Here is a 16,518-nt window from a genome sequence, read left to right as displayed (position 1 = left end):
AGCTCTCTAGGGAGAATAATGCCTGTCACGGGAGACTCATGTGGGGGGTAATGGCAAGGAGGCATGTGGAAATTCAGCACAGGGCCTGGCACGAGGAATATACACGCTCAGTCAACCGTGGCTGTTCTTGTTTGCCTCCAGTGCCCACCTCTGGCTCCAGGGCAGAGGCCTGGCTGGGACTGTGGCGGGTGTCAGGGGGGCAGAGGAAGAGATCCAGGCCCGGTGCCAGGCACAATCACCCAGGTCTTGTCACCAGTCGGGGATCCCCAGCTCTGCTCAGAAGGCCCTGGCAGGCGTCAGTGAGGCCCCTCAGCCAGCTCCTAGGCAGGAGGCGACCTTCACGAGGCCGCTTTGTGTCCCTAGGGCCACCTGGACTGAGTGGGGGTGGAGCAGCCTGGGAGGAAAGCTGGGACTCCAGGTGCACTGTGGCTCCGGGGTAGGTCTCGGCTGGCTCCGCCTCCCGCCCCGGAGCAGGTGTCCCCAACCTCCCGAGGTCCTTCCAGCCCCTCCCCCTTACTCAGGCTCTTCCTTTTACCCGGGCCCCGGGGTCACGGCCCCCGAAGGTGGAAGGTTAACGGGACGTGCAGGGAGGAGGGGAATGGGCTCAGAACAGGTAGTTGAGACTGGTCCTTCCTAGGTGGCTGCCCCTAAGCCCTCCAGCCATCCAGGTTTCCTCCCCTGCTGGAGGGGCCTTCGGAAGCCAGCCGGGCAGGGGCGGGGCCAGCCCTCCCCCGCCGGGGGGGGGGGGTCTCCCCGCCCCTTCGGACTCAGCCAAGCGGAGGTGAAACCTGAACCCAGGTTGGGGGCGGGGCCGGCTCCTGCTGAGACCCGGGCGGCCTGTGCCTTCACCGCCCCTTTCCTCGCACCCCAGCCGGCTTCTGAAAGAGTAAGGTCGGGGTCCTCAAGTCGCTGGAGCAGGTGAGGTGCCGACTCAGGGAGGGAGATAAGACCAGGTGGCCGTCGGGCCCCATCGCCCAGGCTCACCCTCCTCTCCTCTCTCCCTCCTTGGTCCACAGGGTTCGTGATGGAGCCCCCAGCCCGGGGTCGCGCCCCACCCTGAGCACTGCCCCCACCCCCCGCCGCCGCCCCAGGCGGCCATGCTGCCCCGAGGGCGCCCCCGGGCTCTGGGGGCCGCTGCACTGCTGCTGTTGCTGCTGCTACTTCTGATCGGTTTCTTTCTATTCGGCGGGGACCTGGACTGTGAGCTCAGCGCGAGTTGGGGGTGGGGGGTGGGGCGCAGCCCGGGATCCTTATTCTGCTCGCTAATGCCACGTGTACCTTCAGACGGGCGGCTGCGGCCGCTGGGGGCTGTCGCCCTCGACAGAGACCCGCCGGCGGACCACGGTGGCCACAACCGCTCCGATTGCGTCCCGCCGCGGCCGCTGCCGCCCAAGTGCGAGGTAGGTAGGTGCGCACGGCCCCTGGCGGCGGGAATCTCAGGGGTGCCGCGCCCCCGACCCAGTCACCTGGACGCCTGCGGGAATCCCAACACCTGGAGTGGGCTCTGGCGCTGACCTGCCAGCTGAGGGCGCCTCGGGTTCGCCCCTCGCCTTCTCCTGGCCTCGGTTTCCCGGTGTGTGAAATGGGGGCGTGGACTCCTCCTGCCCTCCGGAGTCCCCACTCTTACTTAGCTCTGATGCCAGGTGGGACTACAGTGGCGGAGGCCAGGTCAGCCCACGCATGGGTCCTTACCATCTAGTGGAGGAGTGGACTCCTGATGACTTGGTGTCCCCTCCCCAGCTCTTGCAAGTGGCCATCGTGTGTGCAGGTCATAACTCTAGCAGAGACGTCATCACCCTGGTGAAGTCCATGCTCTTCTACAGGTACAGCCAGGAGTGTCCCTTTTGTCCCTTGAAGGTGGTTCTGAGAATATCCCAATCTGGGTATGCAAAAGCTCTTGGCAGAAGTTGGTGCTTCCCCTTCTGAGCCCCTTGGGGTGGGGGCCTGTCCCATGTAGTTCCTTCTGGGGCCTGTCAGCTTTTCATCCTTGTCCTTCTTGAAGGAAAAATCCACTGCACCTCCACCTGGTGACTGATGCCGTGGCCAGGAACATTCTGGAGACGCTCTTTCACACATGGATGGTGCCCGCTGTCCGGGTCAGCTTCTATGACGCTGATGAGCTCAAGGCAGGAGCCCTGGCCCTTCTACACTCCTCCCCAGCCATGCCCAGCCCCCTCCTTCCTCCCAGGGTTGTGGGGACCAGGCGGAGGATAGGGTAGAGCTGCCTGGGAGCCCCAGCCCCATCACATCCACTGAAGCTCGAAGCTCGAATCTCTCATCCTCCCAGAGCCCACCCCCACTTCCCCCTGTGTCACCCTGCTTATGTTCCGGCCCCTTAGGCCTTTCTCCGCCAGGCTCATGCCCTATCCTTCCACCCACAGCCCCAGGTCTCCTGGATCCCTAACAAGCACTATTCTGGCCTCTATGGGCTAATGAAGCTAGTGTTGCCCGGTGCCCTGCCCCCTGACCTGGCCCGTGTCATTGTTCTGGATACAGATGTCACCTTTGCCTCCAACATCGCAGAGCTCTGGGCACTCTTTGCTCACTTTTCTGGTGAGAGGCCTGGGACCCCGGCTCAGGCAGGCCCCCTCCCTGGCTTCCCTGTGGCTGAGTCCTGAGCCCAGGTCCTGTGGCAACCTCAGGCAGCTCCCATATGCCCTCTCCTTCCAGACAAGCAAGTGATCGGTCTCGTGGAGAACCAGAGCGACTGGTACCTTGGCAACCTCTGGAGGAACCACAGGCCCTGGCCTGCCTTGGGCCGGGGGTTTAACACAGGTGGGGGACAGTGGTCAGGGGAGGCAAGAGGGATGTTCACTGATCCTTGGGTCCCAGGGCTGGGCAGGCCACAGAATGCTAGGAAGGCCCCCCAGGAAGAACTGTGCTGTGGAAAGAACACTGGGAGAAGAGCCAGAAATCACATTTCCAGCCTTGGCTGTACACGCTGGAAGACTTTGGCCATGTCACTTAGTCCCTCTGAGCCTCAGTTTTCTCATCCATTAAGTGGGGATGATTTTACCAGTCCTGGGATTACTGGATTTGAGAAGATGGTTGTGGAAGTGCTCTGAAAGCTGTTTTGCCTCCCCTTCACCCCCAAGAGAATGATCAGTTGTTGACAGAGCTAGTCCATGGTCATGTTTGAAGAGTCAGAACATATCAACACGTCACAAGATAAGCATTCAAAAGACACCCTCATGAGCCCTGGCCCCAGGAGCTGGGTCACCCAGGTGGGCATGACAACCTCTCCTCGTGAGCAGGCGTGATTCTTCTGCGGCTGGACCGGCTTCGGCAGGCTGGCTGGGAGCAGATGTGGAAGCTGATCGCCACGCAGGAGCTCCTTACCCTCCCCGCCACCTCACTGGCCGACCAGGTCTGGGGGAGCTTTGGAGGGGGGTGGGGCAGGCTCTGGGCCGAAGTGTGATGGCCGTCTCTGCCCAGGACATCTTCAATGCTGTAATCAAGGAGCACCCATGGCTGGTGCAGCCCCTGCCCTGCGTCTGGAACGTGCAGCTGTCAGACCACACGCTGGCTGAGCGCTGCTACTCGGAGGCGTCTGACCTCAAGGTGAGCGGGGCGGGGGGTGGCTGAGCCGTGGTGATGGGCCCAGGAGGGGGACGCCGGCTTCCTGCTCCCATGCCTCCTCCAACACCCTCCCTGGTCCCAGGTGATCCACTGGAACTCACCAAAAAAGCTTCGCGTGAAGAACAAGCACGTGGAATCCTTCCGCAACCTCCACCTGACCTTCCTGGAGTACGACGGGAACCTGCTGCGGAGAGAGCTCTTTGGGTGCCCCTGCCCGCCCCCTCCTGGGGCGGAGCAGGTGAGGGGGAGCCGCCTTCACTTCCCTGGGGAGGCCCCGCCCTTCTGCTCGAGTGGGACCCGAGCTTGTCCGCCTGCCCCGCTCACCCGGCCCATCTCTCCCCCGACCCGCTCAGCTGCAGCGGGCCCTGGCGCAGCTGGACGAGGAGGACGCCTGCTTTGAGTTCCGACAGCAGCAGCTGACCGTGCACCGCGTGCACATCACCTTCCTGCCCCACAAGCCGCCGCCCCCCCAGCCCTACGATGTCACCCTGGTGGCCCAGCTCTCCATGGACCGGTGAGGGTGCCCAGGGCGGCCCCAGGGAGCACGGCACGGTCTGGGAGTTTCAGGAGGAGGGTTCCATCGGGTTGGAAGGAAGCGCGCTTACTGCCTGATGCTCGAGGAGTTCCGGGAGTCGGAGACGCTGGAGCTGGTGGCAGGAGCTTGGGCTTTGGCAATCATTCAGATGTCGGGAGCTGCCCCTCTTCAGCTGTGGGACCACGGGCAAGTCTTAATATCTCTGGCCCTCAGTTTTCTTATCTGTCAAATGAAAGTACCCACCTTGTGGGGTAGTTGTGAAGACTAAATAATAAGAACAGCTCAAAAAGCGCTTGGAAGGTGCTCCCTAAGTCACCTGAGGGGGTGTCCGCAGCCGCCAAGGTGGGAGGCATCCCGCCCTCCCTGGGCTGACCACCCCCCTCACCCCAGGCTGCAGATGCTGGAAGCCCTGTGCAGGCACTGGCCGGGCCCCATGAGCCTGGCCTTGTACCTGACAGACGCAGAGGCCCAGCAGTTCCTGCGTTTCGTGGAGACCTCGGCGGTGCTCTCCGCCCGGCAGAATGTGGCCTACCACGTGGTGTACCGCGAGGGTCCCCTCTACCCCATCAACCAGCTTCGCAACGTGGCCCTGGCGCAGGCCCTCACGCCTTACGTCTTCCTCAGTGACATTGACTTCCTGCCCGCCTACTCCCTCTACCACTACCTCAGGTGGGCCGGAGGAGGGAGGGGGCGGTGTGCGGGTGCGTGTGGACAGGGTGTTCCTGTCAGGGCCACAGCATCCTCTGTGAAATAGGGTCACATTAGGGTGGGGGCCACATCATTTCTCCGGGCTGCCACAGCAGAGGGAGGGGCTGGGACCTGCTCCCACAGCAGCTCCACTTGTGTCGTCTCCTAGTGGCTCCGGGGCGTGCAGGCCTTTGAAAGGCGGGTCCCACCTCTGGTACAAATAAAGAGAACCACGAGGCCGCGTGCTGGAGGCAGAGCCTTCCCCCTTCTCTCCCATTCATGGGTGCTCCCTCCTCAGGGCCTCCATCGAGCAGCTGGAGCTGGGCACCGGTGGGCGGAAGGTGGCCCTGGTGGTGCCAGCATTTGAGACCCTGCACTACCGCTTCAGCTTCCCCAGTTCCAAGGCCGAACTGCTGGCCTTGCTGGACGCCGGCTCTCTCTATACCTTCAGGTAGGAGAGGCCACGGCCCTGCCCTGCGGTTCCCTACACTGGCCACCACCAGGAACTCCTAGCCTCAGCCTGGCTCCCTGTCCTCTCCTATGCACAGGTACCATGAGTGGCCCCGGGGTCATGCGCCCACAGACTATGCCCGCTGGCGGGAGGCCCAGGCCCCGTACCGCGTGCAATGGGCAGCTGACTACGAGCCCTATGTGGTGGTGCCACGAGACTGTCCCCGCTATGATCCCCGATTTGTGGGCTTTGGCTGGAACAAGGTGGCCCACATCGTGGAGTTGGATGCACAGGTGAGGGGCATCTTGCCATCTCCAGCCTCAATTTGAATGCCTCCAGGCCCAGGGGGCTCACTACACCTCAGTGGGGCCCACTGCACTGTTAGAAATTCCACCCCTCTGGAGAACTAAAATCAGCTGCCTTTGGCCCTGACTTTGGCTCTTGGCGGCTATCAGATAAACCTGGTCCCCATTCCTTGAAGCTGTCATCTTCCCCTAGCCTGGGCTGTGACAGTCCACCTGGCCTACTCCACAGGAATACGAGCTCCTGGTGCTGCCCGAGGCCTTCATCATCCACCTGCCACACGCCCCAAGCCTTGACATCTCCCGCTTCCGCTCCAGCCCCACCTATCGTGACTGCCTCCAGGCCCTCAAGGATGAATTTCACCAGGACTTGTCCCGTCACTACGGGGCTGCTGCCCTCAAATACCTCACTGCCCTGCAGCAGCCCCGAGGCCCCACCTGACTGCACCCCTGCCTGTCTCCACGACTCTCACGCACTCCTTGCAGACACTGGAGCAGCCTTGCTGCCACCCCTCCCTCTCTGCTATTTAAGTTATTTAAGTCCCTGGGAAGGACTGTGATGGGGCGCCCGTGGGGTGGGGCCCGGGGCTTCCCTTTGCTGCTATTCTGTGCTTGGGGGTCTCGTGTTCCTCTGCCCCAGCTGGTTTGGGGCTGGTTCCTACTTCCTCAACTGTAACATCCCTTTTTTATAAATAAAGTTTTAACAGCACTGTTTCACGGTCCTCTCAGTTTGGGGCATGAGGGCATCTGTGGGCCTGGGGCGGTGCTGAATCCCACTTGGAGTTGCAAGAGGACCGGCCCTCCCACGGAGGCCGGGACGGGAGCGTGTCTTGTTCACCCTCCCCTGCCCCAAACCCAACACCATGAGTCTGAGAGACTTTATTTGGCTTTATTTAGTAAAATGTTAAAATAAATAAATACAAATTGATCAGCTGCTCTGTATCCCCCCCACCCCCTCAAAACAAAAATCAAACAAACAAAAACAAAAACTTTGAAGCACAAAACTCCAAATACAAGTTCTACCAAGACTGAAATCACAAAGGTCGTGGACGAGAGACAGGTTGGGGGCTGGCTGGCTCTTTTCTGCTCAGAGCGTGCTGACCTCCAGCTGCCCGTCCTGTCCTGCCTGACTGCAACTGACCCTGGGCTGAGGACCCAGCGACACTAGAGCCAGGGGCAGGGGCCAGAGGCTGCTGTGGGGGATGGTGGTGTTCTCGGGGAAGAGGTGCCTTTGGGAGCCGGGAGTGAAGTCCATCTGTGTGCCCCACTCTTCCTTCACAAGGGCTAATTCTAGGAGCTCCCCCTGGGCTCTCCGAAGGGGTGACCCCCAGCTTCCCCTCACTCTTGGAGGGCCAGAGGAATCTTCTCAGAGCCCCCCCCCCACTTCTTAAAAAGGAGCTGACACTGAGGATGGCTGGAAATCAGGGTGAGAAAGGGTCTCCTGTTTCCTGACAAGGGTGCCCAGCTGAGGGGTGGGGTGAGGTCCACAGTCTTACACAGAGCAAGGCTGCCTCCATCCAACAGAAGCCATGGAACCTGGAAAATGCCGGGCCTGGAAAATGTACCTGGGCCACCATCTATCCTAGTACCCGAGAGCCTTCTGCCCCTGGGGTAAGAGTCTCCTAAGGTAAGCCCTTTGGATAAATGAGAAAGACCGACACCTTAAAAGGGAATGAAGAAACCATTTGGAGTGTGTTGTGAGCGTCGTGGGTTGGGACAAGAGCCCAGGAAGGCTCTGCTGGCCCCAAGAGAGGAAGTGTCGGAGAGGCGACTGCACACACAGAACGCAGGGGAGCTGGAGATGGGCCACCCTCACCGGAGAGGGAGGGGCGCGGGGCGAGCCATTGCGCCCAGCAACGCGCCTGTTGAGCCTGAGCCAGGAAGCAGCAGGGACAGAGGCAGGGCCTGCAGGGAGACAGAGCACTCACAGGGTGACAGCTGGAGGCTGCCATGGCTGTGTTACAGGCCCCACACAGGTTAAGGCCCCACGAGGGGCTGCCCTGAGCTGGGTCTCCCTGCCAGGCCTGCCCCCAAACGGTCCAATAAGGATGGAAGCAAGCAGAACTCCGGATGAGCTCAGCAGAGGCGAGACAAGACCCAGCAGACTCCGGGAAAGAAAAAGGGCCCGCAGGCCACATTGGCAAGAACAGGAGCAGGGTCGATGACGGCAACATGACCTCACTGCCTCCCAGGCACAGCACCTGAGCCACAGGACTGCCAAGAGGTCTCCTGATCCAGGGCCCAGCGGGGGCAGCTCCTTCCTAGTCTCAGACCAGCCATTCTCTGGCCTCTGGAGAGACTGCAAGCCAGCTGTGCTCAGATGTGTCTGTCAGCGGCCACACCTGGGCCTGAGCAAAAGCAGGAGGGAGGGAGAGGGAGGTGGAGGCAGCTCTGGTGGGGCAGTCATGGTCACAGGGACCCACAGGTCTGGAGGGACAGAGAGGGTCTTCTCTTGGTAGGATGAGACTGGGTGATTAGGGACTTTTCTTTGCAGTAAAGGCATTTGGGGATTTGAGTCCAGTATGCAGACTTGGGGGCAGGCTGCACTTTCCACTCCAGACTAGCTGACCTGCAAAACAGCTTATATCTGAACTTGGGGAAGAATCCATAGGCCAACCCTAGGCAAGGGCAGAGTGTGACACCTCACAGCAGCTAGCAAAGCCCAGGTCAGTTCCTAGCCCCGGCCCCCACCCCTGAGAATCCCCGGCAGCTCCTTTCTGAGCAAAGGCCTCTAGTGAGGACAGTTCCCCCAACTTCCTTCAAGAAGATAAGTATTAGGTGGCAACCCTCGGTCTCTGGGCCCAGACAAGTCAAATGGGAGGGCTTGAAGACAGGGCGCACAGCCTGCCTCTGGGCTCTGAACCTCCGCCAACTATTCCTCCAACTAGTCCAGGCACCACCCGCCCGAAGCTCCCTGACTAGACATAGCACCTTGGGTTTTGCATGAGAAAAGGGAGCTCCTTTCGTCCCTCCTCAGGCGACCTCGCAGGTCTGACTCTGAGGCCTGTGCAGCCCCTTTTAACCTCCTCTTCCAACATCCAGGGAAGATGAACGGAAGCGGTTGGTAGAGATGAGACAGGTTTAGAGTAAGACGTATTTCCCTGTTGGAGTTGCTTTCAGGACTCATCTGTGTCTTTCTGGGCCTAACTAGGTGGGGGAGAAACCAGTGGGCCGATTTCCGCCCCTCCAAGACTCTGGCCGTTCGGGGGCACAGGGCCGGCTTGGGAGAGGCGTTCTGAGAGTGCTGGGGCCCAGAGCCTCTGCCTCCCTCCTGTGGCCAGACACGCACAATGGGCAGAGTGTGTGGGAGCCCGGGCTTACCAGAACTTCCTTCCCACAAGGCAAGACGACAGAAATGGCCCAAGCCTTCCAGAACCCTGGTTTTCTCAAGAAGGAGACAAGCCAAGCCAAGCACAGCACAGCGTTCTAGCCAAAGGTCACCAAGGAAGCTGGTGGGTGGGCAAAGCAGAGTCAACCCCCATCTCCAGTGCCTGGAGTCAGTGGCCAGAGAAAGCACTGGAGATGCCAACCTCTCTGCAAAGGCAAGAAGACACAAAGGCGGCCCCGGGGCTCTCAGTCTCAGAGACACCACGTACCTTAGGACCTCTCACTCCCTTGTTCTGTCTAAGCACCACTGAGCTTCCCTGGCCGTTTCCTTCACAGTTGTGTCCCCCAGGCACTCAAAATGCTGGTGGCTGAAAGACCAGGAGCAGCACCAAAGGAAGGGATCTTATTTAGGCACCAGCCTTCGGCTCTAACAAAATCCGAGGAGACAACAGGTAGGACCCTGATACCATCCACACTGCGTCTGGGCTGCAGAAACAGGAGCCCAGATCCCTGCACCAGGAAGAGAGGACAGTCTTTGCTGAGGAGGGGAGACAGGTGGGAGCTCCGCCCCCGCCCTTTGGGGGCCACAGCCGTCGTCGTCGGGACGACAGAAATCCTGGAGACTAGCCCACCAGTCTTGAGACACAAACACAGCAAAATGTCATCATGATCAGCAGGTTCTGTGCTAAAAAATTATAACTACACAGCATTTTCTCCAGTTCTGACACCTTTTTAATAGAAATCACTGTTTTTAGGAAACAAATAGCACTTTTGTAATTTCTTTTTTACAATGTTTCTTACCTTGATCTTAATTTAAGTAACACTAGGAAGACCTCAATATCTTTTTATTTTCCTTTTTAATTAAAAAAAAAAGTTGTTGTTGTTGTTTTCCCCAGATACAAAGATTTTTGCCCTTGCATAAAAAAACAGTGCCCCGAACGATGACACAAGGACTCACACAGACTCACTGGACCTCACTGACACTATGATTCCTAGTCTACCATGCAAGGTCTCGACTACCCTTAATTGGACTGTCAGCCTGAAAAACAGCTTTTCTATTCCTTATTTTAGTTTTTGTTACCAAAAAAGTAAAAGAAACAACAAAATAAAACTTCTTTTTTAAGAGAAAGAAAAAGAACAAAAACAAAAAATTTAAAAAAGAGAGAAAAGAAACGTCTCCATTCAATTCACACACACCTGGGTCGCGTGCTGCTTCGCTCAGGATCTTCTCTTCTTATAAATATAGAAAAGGGATGGAGCTTGTTTTCAAGTAAAATCACTGATCCACCTTTTTTCCTTCCTCGACACACACACACACACACCACACACACACCACACACGCGCGCGCGCGCACACACACACACACCCCCTTCTTCCCTGCCCCGGGCAAGGGCCCCCTGAGGCCCGGCTCTGCTTGTTCTTGGAGAGGGAAGGTTAACCGGATCATCCACGGGGATGGCGCCCATTTGCCAAAGCAGGGAAGGAATGTGGGGAGCGTGGGGGTGCCCACGGCGGGGGAGCAGACTGCTCCGGAGAAGCCGGCGGCTGTTCTCGGCTCCGTCTCTCCGTGCGCCGCCCCCACCCCAGACAATATGAAATACTGCTTATTCGATATACTCTTCCCACCCCGGCTCCCTCCCCTTCCCTCCCCATCCCTCCTCTGGGCACTGGGGTTGGTTAAATCTCGATTTCCTCTTTTTGGTTTTATAGTAGTGAAGGTTTAGAAACAGGAAAGCCCACACACTCTTTGGACTTGTCTTCTCTACCTAAACAAACGGCTCGGCAAATAAGGATCTGAAACCTGCTCTCTCCTCCCTCCGCCCGTCCCTGCTCCCCACCCGACAAAACAAAAACAAACCCATCGTGGCTGTGGAGGCTGCTGCAGGCACACACTGGTGTATAATAGAGAGAGTAAATATATTATTTCACTTGGCATGGTGCTGGCAAAGAACCTCCAGCTGGCACTATTTCATGTAACATGGTCCAATCTTTGCATGTACACACAGAATAAGAAGGATCAATTGGCAAACTCTGGTGCCACCTGGCACAAGCATCTTCTCTCTCTCTGGAACCAAAGAACCAAAAGAATTCTGTACTTTCCAGAAGAAATCCGGCTTTGCTTTTCTAGAGTCTTCAGTGTTTTGCTCTCCTGGCCACCGGGATCCCGTGGCTTCTCCTAGCAGGGCTCTGTTATTTAGTCTCTTCCCCCTGGTTACAGTTCGCTGTGCAGCTCTGCGAGGAGGAGGAGGAGGGGGAGGGGGCCGGCGTGGAGGTGGTGGCGTTGGCAGGGGGGGTGCAGTCCGGGCCGTTGGAGATGGCCCCCACAGTGGCCTCAGAGTCTACAGGTTTGGAGAGGTCGATGCCGTGGATGAGGCGGATCAGCTGTTTGACCTTCTCCAGCGAGCTGTGCATCTCCTTCTGCCGGGCCAGGATGGTGCTCTTCATTTCCATGCATTTCTGCAGCCAATGAGAAGGGCAGGGGCACTGAGCCTCCGGCTTTCCTGACAGGCCTGGCAGCCTCTCCAGATAAAGGATCCCTGTCGCCTAGTGCGCAGCCCCTAGACCTCGTTCTGCTCCACACTGGAGTGGGTGCCACTACCCAAGGGAAGGAAGAGGCCCAAGAGGCAAGAGAGAGGGGGGGCAAGCTGAGTGGTTTAAAAGCCAACTCTCCTTGACACAAGGACTTAAAGCCAAACGTGAATTACCACTCTAATACTACAAAATAAAAGGCATTTAAAAAAAAGCTCCCCCAGCTGCGCTAAAGCTGGTTTGGGCAGGGCGGGGGGTACTTCTGCCATGCTAATGGTGTGGATAGGCTCAGGACTGGATTGGGGTTTCCAGGGTAGAAATAAGCCACTGGTTTCTGGATTCAAACTGAGGGCCTACTGAGGATCGTTAGGTCAGCAAGAATTTAGAGGCCTGGACAGTGCTATTCAGGAGAATCAAAGGCTTCAGCCAAGAGAAGCCCTTCTGCTCCATCATGGACTGGTAGGTAGTCTTTTGCCCTTTCGTACTTGGCCTCCCACACCTGCTGGCCTAGGTTCTAGGCAAGGAAAGAGATGTGAAACCTGCCAGCCACAGGCGGTATGGTAAGGAGAGAGCATACTTGCCACCAAGTCCAGGGTACCACCTGGCATCATGAGGGCTGAGGCCACCTCACTCCAACCAGGGGACCTATTCAATGGAAAAGAAAGCCTGCTCCTCTCGGGAGGAGCCTCTGAACCCCTGCTGCAAACACAACCCTCTCTCCCACCTGGTCAGCCAGGCTGGGTAGCGGTTACTGTCAATACTTGTCTCCAGGAACCTCTCCTCCTCAGGCTGGTCAGGGAAGCCTGGAAAGGCGGTCAGCAGTGCGTGGAAGATGGGGTGGGAGAGAGGGTCTGTGCGATGGACTCACGAGCCAGGGCAGCCAGGAAGACCCATAGGCGGGGGCCTGGTCTGGGTCTGCCCAGTGCCAGGTGGCTCCACACTTCTCCCAAACAGGCCCAGGAGCACAAGGGGTGGTGGCCATGCTGCCATAGTTGCTACCTGACCTCTTCAGCCAGGAGACTGAAAATCTTGTCTCAGATCAAAGCCAAGAGGATGTCCCAGAGCTTGGCTAGGACATCATACACCGCCTGGCCACCTGTACCCGAGAGCCAAATTCTAACTGGAGGTGGAATGCAACCACCCAAGGTAACAGTGTCAGGCAGCTGAAGGAAGGATCAGGCCCCGAGAGCCGCATGCACTTCACACACACGGAAAGTTCTGCGTCTCTGTACCTGTCAGGGATGCTTAGGAGGCAGGAGGTCTACTTACACTTATAGAACTGCTGAGCTGCTTCACCTTCTGCTCTAGTTGTTCCCGTTCTTGTTTTAAGTCTGAACTCCATTTAAGTAATTTCTGTTTCTCTTCTTCTTTTGCTGGGAACAGAAAGGGTACTGGTTTTTAATGACAAACTCTCTGAAAAAGGCCACTGTGTTCAGAAGGCTTGCCAAAAAAGAAATTTTCCTCAAAGAATGGAGTTCCCGTCATGGTACAGCGGAAATGAATCCGACCAGGAACAATGAGGTTGTGGGTTTGGATCCCTGGCCTCACTCAGTGGGTTAGGGATCTGGCGTTGCCCTGAGTTGTGGTGTGGGTCTCAGACGTGCAGACATGGTTTGGATCTGGCATTGCTGTGGCTGTGGTGTAGGCCAGCAGCTGTAGCTCCGATTCGACCCCTAGCCTGGAAACCTCCATAAGCAGCAGATGCAACCCTCAAAAAAAAAAAAAAAAAAAAAGAAAAGAAAAAAGATCCTGCAGCCCCACAGCCAGGGCACACACACACACTGCCCAACTGGCTTCCCTTTTATATGCAAACAGGAGCTAACAAAAAAAAAAAAAAAAAAAAAAAGTCTGTGGCTTGAGCCTGGCTTTACATAAGTAAAATACCACTTCTCATATTTCCTCCCCAAGAAAGTACTACAATAAACTTTTAACTTCCTTCAACAAAAAAGGTTTTGTTTTTGTTTTGCCACGTGTTCAGTGGCTTGATAGGGGATCTAAGTTCCTAAACCAGAGACTGAACCTGGGCTGCAGCGGTGTGAACACACCGAATTCTGATCACTAGACCATCAGGGAACTTCCCAAAAGCTTTTAATTTTTAACTTTAAAGTTCCTTTGAAAAACAAAACAAACACTGTCTCCTAGTACTTTCTTCTTTTTTAAACAAAAGGAGGCTTATACAAAAGGCAACATGGACAATTTTTTACCTGCTTTGTAGGCAATATAGGAATGAACAATTGCTAAAGTTCCGGGCCATGGAATTGCTTCTTCTTTCTTCAGCATCTGAAAAGATTTTCAGAATTGAACCCTTGAGAAAGAGGTATAAACACATATTCCCTGCGTAATAATAAGCAACAGTGTCTGTAGATATTGGCAGACAAAATCCAGGAAGGATTTATGGTGGCAGTGTTACAAAACTCTGGCCTATAGTTTCTGGACTACAAAGTTCCAGCCATCAGCCTGAGAGAACGAGGGTCACCTGAGCCCTGGCTTAGAAAGAGGCCGAGACTTGGCTGAGCCTTCTCATCTTTTCATGCCTGCCCAGTGACCCCCAACTATTCCTGACAGCCGGAACTACAGCAACAAGCAACGAGCTCAAGTCTGCATGATGGCAACAGCTACTGACAGTTTCATCCTTGACTTGACATGGGCTGCCTGCCTCAATTTTAGCTGTGTATGTCCCTCAAAGATGGCCTGACCAAGAAAACTAAGTATCAGTTTCAAATACTGAAGTAAAACCTAGACCCCAAGCCAAAAATGATCAGAGAGTCACAAAGCAGCAGCAGGAGAGAAGAGACATCACGGAGACGGTAAGGATGAAGACCAGGATTTAAAGAGGAAAAGCAGAATTTTCTCAAATCAGGATTCCAAAGAATTTGAGCAGGACTCCAAAGCTTGCTGAGCCACCGAGCTTATTTTTTTATTCTTCATACTTTTGCCTACTTCCAAAAAGACTCGGAGTTCCCGTCATGGCGCAGTGGTTAACGAATCCGACTAGGAACCATGAGGTTGCGGGTTCGATCCCTGCCCTTGCTCAGTGGGTTAACGATCCGGCGTTGCCGTGAGCTGTGGTGTAGATTGCAGATGCGGCTCGGATCCTGCGTTGCTGTGGCTCTGGCGTAGGCTGGTGGCCACAGCTTCGATTAGACCCCTAGCCTGGGAACCTCCATATGCCGCGGGAGCGGCCAAAGAAATAGCAAAAAGACAAAAAAAACAAAAACAAAAACAAAAAAAACCCAAAAAGACTCGAGAAAGCGTATTCTGAAAATGCAGAGCTACACATAGAGTTGACAGAAAAAGAAACTAAACAGAAAAGGGAGGGAAGAGGTTTTGTTTTTCTCTTCTTTCAAGTCCATGAACTATTAAGGCAGTACTTCATAGTTAGTGCTCTGATCCCGATGACAACACAGATTAAAAGTGAAAAGCTGTTCCCATTTGAATTAAACGATCTTCTGAGCACTTTCCTATAAGGATTTTATTCCCAGAGTTTTAACCCTACAGCAAGTTTGGACCATTTTTAGAGAACGTGGCAGAGTCTTATGGACTTATTTCCCACAGAAGGAAGAAGTCAGGGTCTCTCCACCTGTGCACGAGGCGCCACCTCAAGGACAGAGAACCTGGGAGAGGACAGGTGAGTGCCGGCACGTGCGGTGCTGTGAATGGGGAGTGTGGCCTGGAGACCTCCTGGGAGGGAAGAGGGGAAAGGCGGTCCTTCCTGTCCTTAGTCCCTCACCCTGCCTGGCCGCCCACGGTACCTGGTCCTGACATCTGGGACAGATCCACATGCCCTTGGGAATCGTTTTCAGAGGAGGGTCTAGGCAGTCCAGGTGATATACACGGGAACACGTGTCACACATCAGCAACTGGCCGCTTTTTCTGCACACGCTGCAAAAATCCTCATGGATATCACCCTATGAAATGGAAAGGAAAGGTAAGAAAAAGGACAAAAAGGTAAAATTTGGCTGTTACCAGGCACATTCTGGACACATATAAATGTTTTAGGACAATCAGCTGCGCCCCTCCAACTGTTTACAACAGTGCTCGCAAAAAGCAGAAACTGGCAATGGCACAGGCCCCCCCCACCTGCTCCATACAGTTGAGGTTCCCCATGTGGGGCCAGTATTCTTAGTCTTAAGGTAGAGTTTATAGGAAGTTGGAACTCTGTGGCCACTTAGGCCAAAATTAGCTTTATAGGTGATATTTATGTTTTGGTACAGTCCAACCCACAAATCATAAAGTTTAAGGACACTGGAATCCACTCATCAAATATGGTACAAAAAATTCTCATTGCCCATCATTTTTTGGTGGAGTTCAGAAGGATTGAGAAAGAAGAGAGACAAGAAATGGAGGTTTTCACTTCGCCTGCTCTGAGAGAAAAACTGTAGTCAAAGTTCAAAAAGATGAATCGGGAGCAAATTAAACTCCTATGAACCTTCTAACATGATGAATTAAAAAAGCCAAAGAGCTGACAATGTTCCCTTAAGACCACTATTTGGCATTTACTGTTCAATGGACCATTCTATTCCAGGAGACTTTATTCCTCCCCACAAAATACTTCACCAGATGGAAAAAGAAGAGCAGCCTAAGTGCACTCTGCTACTCTCCCTCACCCCCATCAATGATAGTTCTGGTCCTCAGGTGAGCCTGCTGGAGCTCTTTCTACAAAGGGCACCATCAGAAAAAAAACACAGATCTATTCAAAATTTGTAGAGAACACATTAAAAAAAAAAAAAAAAAAAAAGAGGTTAAAAGGTGTTTATTAGGAGTTCCCATTGTGGCTCAGGAGTTAACGAACCCGACTGACATACATGAGGACGTGGGTTCGATCCCTGGCCTTGCTCAATGAGTTAAGGATTGCACTGCCGTGATCTGTGGGGTAGGTCGCAGATGTGGCTTGGATCCTGGGTTGCTGTGGCTCTGGTATAGGCCGGCGGAAGAAAACAAAACAAAACAAAACAAAACAAAACAAAACAAAAAGAGGTGTTTTTCGGTAAGTCAATCCCCGGCCTGTTCTCTGAACAGGATTGACACTGCTGATACAGAGACCAGGGAAGGGAGGTGCCATTGGTCAGCTGCCAAGGGAGTGTCACAGCTCGGAGCAGAGCTCCTTT

The 16,518-nt window shown here is 55.2% G+C and overlaps 2 protein-coding genes across 53 annotated transcripts in view; one reads left to right on the top strand and one right to left on the bottom strand.

Annotated features, from left to right (window-relative positions):
- The first annotated feature begins 850 nt into the window (after positions 1–850).
- LARGE2 (LARGE xylosyl- and glucuronyltransferase 2) lies at positions 851–6,263 on the top strand. Of its 3 annotated transcripts, none has more exons than XR_014837022.1 (15): positions 851–918; positions 1,017–1,200; positions 1,285–1,400; positions 1,741–1,823; positions 2,003–2,126; positions 2,382–2,553; positions 2,671–2,775; positions 3,255–3,367; positions 3,436–3,561; positions 3,662–3,817; positions 3,933–4,093; positions 4,573–4,783; positions 5,100–5,252; positions 5,350–5,545; positions 5,787–6,263. XR_014837022.1 is itself a non-coding variant. In XM_021083118.2 (15 exons), exons 2-15 carry the CDS (start codon positions 1,098–1,100, stop codon positions 5,994–5,996), a joined length of 2,097 nt encoding a protein of 698 aa, XP_020938777.1. In that variant the 5' UTR covers positions 851–918; positions 1,017–1,097; the 3' UTR covers positions 5,997–6,263. The 3 variants fall into 3 exon arrangements, 2 of the variants coding, with proteins under 2 accessions (XP_020938777.1, XP_003122879.2); XM_021083118.2 differs by having other exon boundaries at positions 4,505–4,783; XM_003122831.5 differs by having other exon boundaries at positions 1,017–1,400; positions 4,505–4,783.
- A 166-nt stretch (positions 6,264–6,429) lies between these two features.
- PHF21A (PHD finger protein 21A) overlaps positions 6,430–16,518 on the bottom strand; it is a 200,824-nt gene continuing 190,735 nt past the window's right edge. For 49 of the 50 annotated variants that reach the window (XM_085011347.1, XM_085011363.1, XM_085011335.1 and 46 more), the window contains 4 exons: positions 15,163–15,318; positions 13,615–13,690; positions 12,680–12,783; positions 6,430–11,338 (listed from right to left, as the gene is read on the bottom strand). In XM_085011347.1, the coding sequence (XP_084867473.1) occupies positions 11,072–11,338; positions 12,680–12,783; positions 13,615–13,690; positions 15,163–15,318 (603 nt within the window). In that variant the 3' untranslated portion in view covers positions 6,430–11,071. The remainder of the gene's footprint in view (positions 11,339–12,679; positions 12,784–13,614; positions 13,691–15,162; positions 15,319–16,518) is intronic. The other variant, XR_014837024.1, reaches the window with a different exon arrangement.

Source organism: Sus scrofa, chromosome 2 (genome assembly GCF_054392235.1).
Source record: "Sus scrofa isolate SSC_HxYL_T2T_F1_AM1 chromosome 2, Sscrofa_HxYL_maternal_Yorkshire_Landrace_v2.0, whole genome shotgun sequence".
Classification (NCBI taxonomy): Eukaryota; Metazoa; Chordata; class Mammalia; order Artiodactyla; family Suidae; genus Sus; species Sus scrofa.
Note: the sequence above shows the minus strand (reverse complement) of the source record. Positions and strands in the feature narration are given on the sequence as shown.